At 45.8% G+C, this 7734-nt stretch overlaps 1 protein-coding gene across 1 annotated transcript; it reads right to left on the bottom strand.

Moving 5' to 3' along the window:
• Positions 1–368: 368 nt before the first annotated feature.
• Positions 369–7076, bottom strand: ESM1 (endothelial cell specific molecule 1). Its single transcript, XM_085640720.1, has 3 exons — positions 6649–7076; positions 3982–4137; positions 369–1450 (listed from the first exon to the last, which is right to left on the bottom strand). The coding sequence occupies exons 1-3, from the start codon at positions 6950–6952 to the stop codon at positions 1350–1352; spliced, it is 561 nt and encodes a 186-aa protein (XP_085496846.1). The 5' UTR covers positions 6953–7076; the 3' UTR covers positions 369–1349.
• Between the last annotated feature and the right edge of the window lie 658 nt (positions 7077–7734).

The raw sequence follows: 7734 nt of genomic DNA on the forward strand, positions 1-7734 counted from the left end.
GGGCTGCTGCTTCCTGATGGAGTAATACTTAAGTGCCCTGATTATTAAGTTTGAGATCACCGATTCATGCCCAGAAGCGGCCCAGAAAATGTCACTTTGCGGACGCGTACTGCACCAAGCGAAGCCACCCCCTGCAGGATTATTTAATTTGGATTCCAACCTTCAGCTAATATCAAGAAATGTGGCCACATCTGCCAAGTATCTGTCAGCATCGCTCCTCTGCGGCAGTGAACGTGTCACACTTTGTAGCAGCCTCCAAGTAAATACCCACCCCCCCCACGTGCCCCACACCAGGCCTGAACCCTTTAAAAGAAAAAAGGAAGTACCTGAAGAACACAAGACTAAAGAACTAAGCAGCAGACAGTCCTGCACAAAATATTAATTTATTATAAAATAATGTATAACCTTTGACCTGTACAACAGTACAAAATTGGCATTTTCTAGAAAATCACATAGACCATGCCCCACACCTATGAGATGAGAACAACTGCGCTTTTGGATGGCTCATTTTGAAACCAAAATTTCCTTTAAGAAATTGACAACCATGAAGACAAAGAGGGTGTATCATAAGCAGAAAGCAATGCAAAAATGTGCCTTGATTTCCAATTGACTGTTTTGTGGATGGCAGCAAAAATAAAACTTTAATCTATTTGCTAGGTGTCATTGCCCACAGCTGACAGACCCTTCAGCTCGGGCTTTAACTTTGGGACGGGCAGTTAAGAGCGGTTAATGCCTGACAAAATGTGGGCCTTAAGGCTGTTAGCACCCATCCCTTGTCTCATCTAACATAAAAATGAAATGTCATGTGTCTCTGATTGCTTCAAGTAACTGCCACTGTTCCTAAAAGGCTAGCTTACAACAGTAGCTAGTTCCAGAATTCTAAGCATTCTGATTGGTTGAACCAGTCTCAGCTCTCGACGCAGGGTGCTAATCTGCAATATAGTATGGTCGTGCTCTCGAACAACTTCATGAAATGTACAAATATGCAATCCTCGGCGCTATAATAAATGAATAAAAAATAAAAGATTGAAACTTTACAAGCTCCGCACTTATCTTGCATTGCACATAAATCGCAATATTTTATATTACTGTACATTAAGAAATCTACAATGTTTACATTTTGCAATTGTGTATCAGAGAGAGCCTCTGAAGGGGTTGAGTCTCAGATGATGGAGAGGTGTGGCTGAAACAACACAAGGCCCCTCTGCAGCTCCGGCCAGTGGGTCCCGCAGCTCTGTGCTTCGTGCCCGGGGTGCCCCCACTGTGATCTTCTCATCTGCTGGGACGGTGGTCAGGAATGCTTCAAATGTGTCTTTATGCGATAGTCTTTGTAAGCCCATCAGCCAATATCAGCGTGGGTTTAACCATTTGATGCCCGCCGTCCGAATGGACCTCTCTTTCAGGAACTCCGCCTTCAGGTCGTTCCCATCGCCGGAAGCCATGCCGTGCTCTGGAAGGGGAACATGTGTTAGTTCATAGATAAATAACATGAATCCCATGCTGTTGTTTAACACACAATCGAAAACTAGTCACTGGAATGGGTGCCCTGTGCATACACTGTGGACTGATAGGTTTGTTCCAGCGCCTAGAGGTCGAGGCAGGACAAGGAGCTCCCCTGATAGTTCAGGCCTACACAAGATGTGTATGTTCCCCATTACTGCTCCTGTTGTGCAAAAAAACCCACCTTAAAATGTCTGCCTGCACCCAAAGCATGGGATACGTTCCTCCTTATCTCCAGAAATGTATCCCATGGCACCACATGAAAGCCGTTGGAGACCACCGCACGCAGACCACCGGTGGCAGTTGTCTGCCACAGCACAAAGTCCTGTAGTAGACTCCGCCCAAAACTCAGAGACCAACATAAGGCCCTAAAGCTCAGAAAACCATAGAACACTGTCTTTGGCCAGCAGGCCCTTGACTAACTGGGCAACTCCCAGCCTGCATGTAGACCTTGAAACCTCTCCTTGGGTAATGGCCTCTTCCTGCCTCGTCTTAACAGAGCTCTGCATAGTGCTGCATTGGGCTGTAGTCCAGGATATCGTGTACTGGATATCACGGCTGAAGAATATCGTGACTAAAATATCGAGGAACAAAATATCGAGGAAGTGCGCACACACAGATAAGCATAGATTTACTATTCTTAAATCTATAACTACATATCTTGAAAATGTGAATATCGTCAAGGTACATATATGTGGAGCTAAGTGTTGAATATTTACACTTACGCATAGACACTTGTTTATATTTTGCCTACAATATTTTTGCCTCTATGTTCTTGAAACTAAAAAATTCAGTAGACGACATTCTGTACCTACACTGCTGTATTGTCATCTCTGGCTCTGAGTGGCTTCAAAAATCTGGAGTAACGCAACGCAGCACAAATCGCTGCGTTGTTACTCTGCCTTGGGTAGATGTGCCATGGACATTGTGTGGGTGTTCCCATGCAACTCCCATGCATTCTGATGCCCCAGATTTACAAGAACTTGAAAACCTGGGGATGCGCCAAAAACGTAAACCTTCCCTGGGGAGGCGTGATGAGAAGAAATATCTCTTTCTCCACGTTTCTTCATCTTTCTATAAGTGCTGCATTATGCAGCACACATAGAAAGAGGAATATGTCTCACAGGATTGATTTGGGCAGGAAGTCGCCCCTTCCTTCTCAAAAACAATCCTACATGCAATACAGGCATCCTTGCACCATGGTGCAGGGGTGCCCGAGTTGGTGCTAGGCTGCCAAAACAGTGCAAGGGAAAGTACAGGGATGCATTGTATTGCCTTAAATAGGGTGCATTCCTACCTTCTCCCTCTCAGGCGGTGCACCACAGCAAGGTGACTTGCTTCGCTGCAATGTGTGATTTCCTCATAATGAGGCATTTTATGCTTATACACCATGGACCAGATGTATTACTTTAGTGGCGCAGGGCAGCACTGGCAGTCACCTAGCTGCGCTCCGCAGCATCACAGGGAAAGAGCAGTAATGAGCTCCATCTATCCAGTACGGTGCATTCCTGTCCTTTCCCCTTGCATGGGCACCCTTTTGGTAGCCTAGCGCCAATGCAGGCACCCTTGCGCAGTGATGCAAGGGTGCCTGTGTTATAGGAGGATTGTTCTGTGCAGGAAGGGGCACCTTCCTGCACAAAAACAAGCCTGAGAGACTTTTTCCTCTTTCTACGTGTGCTGCTGCAGCACACATACAAAGAGGAAAATAATGAGGAGAAAAAGAGATATTTCTCCTTGTTACTTGTTCCCTGGGGTGGCGTATCTTTTTGGCGCATTCCCAGGTTTACAATGTCTTGGAAATGTGTAAAAAACCAAGGGAGTTGCGTGAGAGCACCCACACAACACCAATGGAACGCTTACCCAGGGCAGGGTAACGCAACGCAGCCATTTGCCCTGCATTGCGTTACGCCATATTGTTTTAGACATTCAAAGCCATGCAAAGGGGCTGTAAGTGGCTTCAAAAATATGACTTGGCTTGTATCGCTCTTGCACCACGTTGTGTGTGCAAGAGCGATGCAAACCAGGTCATCAATATGGCCGCTTTGGTTTTGCAATCAGGAACAAAAGTATTGTAATCTGATTTTCCGCTCGCTCTACTATTTACACACTGAACAACAGAGCAGGATAATTTGTTAGCTCTATTCTCTACGATACTAGAAGATACAATGGTGCAATACATATGTGCTCTATTTGCTACACCAACTCAAAGTATCTATAATATAGCTCCCATATCACGCACCGTAATGCATCTGGAACAATACATATTCATGTATGAACACCGATTTATTCATTATTCCTAGATAGCCGCTTGATGCAACATTGTGTGATCGTGGGCAAATCACTTAATCTGCCAATGTATTTGCTCCTTTATCTACCCAAATCAGGAGGGCTTAGAATCTGCCTACATTCTAGAATGTATTGCCAAACTTAAATTAACAAGACGTTTACATTGACCCCATCAAGTCCGGGGCCAGTCCTCACCTGAGTGAGAAGAGAGCTTTCGCTTGTTTGTTGATTTCGGAGAAGCCAGTTGGAAAAATGGAAACGTCAGACACTTGCCCGTGACTCTGTCGCAAATCCCAGATTGGCACTTGCACGTCTCCCGGCACTCTATACCATAGGTACCATAAGGGCACTCTGAAAGAAAAGAGGGTGGATTGTGAAAGTTAGCAATAGCAAGCCACCCTGTCATTGTCAGACAGCATAATATGGTTCACATACAGAAAAATCACATGGCAATTGACATAAAATCACAAACAACATAACGTGAATTTGCATAATATTTAACATGACATACCATAACAACACAAAGTCCAGAAAGCCTCTGGATAAATACATGTTCCAGAAATCCTTTCTAAAAACATCTGATCTAGTCAATAATTCAATCTCATCACACCAGTTCATATAGCACCTATATGCCTCGTACTGCCTCAGAACAGTCCATCTGCACTGTTGCAGAAATAGGTTTCCAGACACAAAAAGTGACTTGCCCAAGATGACACTGTGTGTCTGACAGTGAGGAGCCAGGATCCACCTCCTAGCACTCACTTTCACGCACAATGGTCATTAATGCGTTGACAAGGCCCACAGCCTATTTCGATGCAGTACTTTGTGTTGGAAATGCTTGGCATGAGTGCTACTATTTTAAGTGTAAATTGTAAAGGGACAAATCGCAAAGGAATATATTATTATGCAAAGGAGACCTCTTGTAGTACTCTTAGGTGCTACTATGGGCCTTTGTAGATCCAAAACAAGAATAAAATGATAACATTTCAGGCATATTTATAGACAATTCGTACTAATAGGGTTGGACATTTTGTTTTTGTGACTGATTCACAACGGTGTGTAAGAGTATGTAAAAAAGTACATCTGAAGTGCTACTTCCCATTCTGAAATGCTTTTGTGAATCGGCTGCTCTGTGTTACAGTATAAAATGAAAGTGTTGTGCAAAAAGCAGTATAATAAACCAGGGGTGTTTATAGCACTTGTCTGAAATGCCCTGCTTCAAAATAATACTGTCTTTTCTTTACCACCAGTCATTAAGTGCCAAATGCTTCAATCCTTAATATAAAGCTCTACAAATGGACAGCTAATGGCTTACAATACACACATTAACCCTTTGGTGCCCACTTAGGAGGCCACTGAAATTATGCGGCAAGGGAGGACCAAATTACCAGGCAGGAGTTATTACATTATGCAGCAAGAAACTGCAAATTCTGCGGCATAATGAGGCACATGTCATAGAATCAGATCATTTTTGTCACTTTTACACGTTAACACTGTCTAGACACCTTAGTACTAGCTTACAATATACAACTGAAAGGTGAATAGTCAACCTTTGTAAAGTGCCTTCCCCAAAACAGCAACTTGTGTTGCCGCATTTTGAGTAACTTTTGATCTGTTTCAGCTGGAAACAATTCTTTTTTTATTAAAATCTGCAAATTATGCAGCAGATTAGAGATTATGTAGCAAATAGGGCAAATCCAAAATAATGCAAGACGCTGCGGTCACATAAACACAGTGGGCCCGCCAATAAGCAATGGCCATCCTTTCGTTCAAACGTCAGGAGAAAGCGATTGTCCCATGCAAGTGTCACTATTTAGATTGTACTACACCCAGTGCTTAATTTGAGCCAATGCTGCAGGTTGGGCCTAACTGCTCTCGTTTTTGAGGACGGACAAAAACTTTTCCTCATCAGAATTAGCCTCAGAGCAACAGAGAGAAAAGAGAAAAATACAAAAGAAGAAAAGGAGGAGGAAGATAAAGATGGAAAACAGTGATAAAGGGAGAAAGTAGGATTGAAAAAGAACCAGCAAGTGTGAAATAAAGGGGCAGATGTAGGGTGGTGGAATAAGGAGGCATTTGGTGACTGCGCATCTATGCTAGTCGGGAATCCTGGCGTTCCTCGGCGCTGACTATCGGCTTCTAATAACAACTTTGGGGACTGGCACTTGTAATTTCAGAAATTACGCCCTGCCTACACCCCAGACGGCCTTACACGGAGTGTCAATAGGGGATGCTTTACCATGGACCTTCGGGTACCACAAAATGAATGCCGATCACAAGGCATCTCAGTGGGCTACACTAAAACCAGCAGATGACAATTTCTAATCTGAGTAGGATTTACTGTCCCGTTCATTCCACCCTGATCAATAAACGAACGCCATGCGGAGGACAATGCAATAAATAGCGTATGGTTCCCTGGAACCTCAAATATATCGAAGAGTTCCAAGGCAGGTGTGATCAGGAAATGCAGCCTTTGAGTTTTTTTCATTCTGTTACGTGTAGTCTTCTAAAAAGTAGGAACAAAACTACAGGTACCAGAAGGGAAAGAAAACAATGCAGGGCTTTGTGAACTACACGTACCTGACTGGGTAAAGCTACAAATACCTGAACTACACATACCTGACTAGGTAAAGCTTGAGATTTGAGTTATTGAAAGGCGAGACTCTCGTCCTGCGGCATTGCAGCATTGCTGATGTATCCAATATATACTGCCATTGGTATACTTCAGGTGTGTCCTCGCTACTCTATGAAAAAAATCTGAAATACGCTATTACTTCACTGAAAGATACTAATTCCCTATAAAGCCAGACAGGAATGGCGTCTACCGTGAGCTTGGTCTCTACGGGGCCTCTAGGCGCTCACCTCTGCACACGCCGAACTCGTCGCCAAAGTCGTCCTCCTCGGAGTAGAAGTGGCACCGGAGCCCCGGGCCGCACTTGACGCCGTCCATGCCGGAGACGGTGCGGTAGCAGGTCTCCCCGAGCGCGGCGGCGCACACCCGGCAGCAGCCGCAGTCGTCGAGCACGGTGCGCTTGCAGCGCGCCGTGCTCGTGCACTCCTCGCCCGGGCAGCTCACGGGGCAGTCCACGGCGTAGGGCGCGGTGCGCGCCGCGGGCCGGGCGGGCAGCAGCGCGGCCAGGCAGAGCAGTAGCAGCTGGCGCTCCATATCCAGGCGGCAGCGGAGCGTGGGTACCGGAGACAGCGCTCAGACAGGTGCAGGCGGAACCCGAGTACCGGCTGAGAAGTGCCCGGCGCACAGCTCCAGCCGCTTTATACCCGCCCGCCCGCAGCATCCCCTGCGCACTCCAGGATGGAGGCTGGACCAGTCTCCGCTGCCATCCAGGAATTGAAATGCCTCCACTGATGTCATTTGTTATGTTGAGGGGGATGTTTTGCTCCAGTGCGAAAAACTCTTTCACATCCGCCTCAGATGCTCAAGGACGTCTGCGAGGGAAAAAAACCCGCAAGGAATGGTGTGTCCCGCATACCATCCTTCGGGAAGGATTGTTCTGTCAGCCGTCGTGCGCTGCTTTTAGCATCACTTTGTTCCGGAGGATGAATTCCCGACTTCACGCTAAGGATGCGAGCCGGTGGGACCGGGCGGAAGTCAGGGTGCCTAGGGTTCCCACAGAGAGAAGGCTCACTCTCCTACTGCAAAGGGGCAATACAGAACCGCGCACAACAGACGGGCTTCTAGTGCAGTATAGGAAGGGCCTCTGGGATTATGTGGCAGGGAAGACCCTACCTATGCGTATAGATCGACCGGGCCTCTGGAATTATATGGCAGTGAAGGCTCAACATATGCAGCAAGCCTGCCAAAATCAAGTGTAGATAAAAAGCAAATTGTGTGGCATAACACTGCACAATCTGTAGCAGAAGTATTACGTTAAATTGTAATTTAAAAACTATTTATACTGTCTGGGAAAATTGTACTTCTTTCATGGCTAT

Source organism: Triturus cristatus, chromosome 2_1 (assembly GCF_964204655.1).
Source record: "Triturus cristatus chromosome 2_1, aTriCri1.1, whole genome shotgun sequence".
Classification (NCBI taxonomy): Eukaryota; Metazoa; Chordata; class Amphibia; order Caudata; family Salamandridae; genus Triturus; species Triturus cristatus.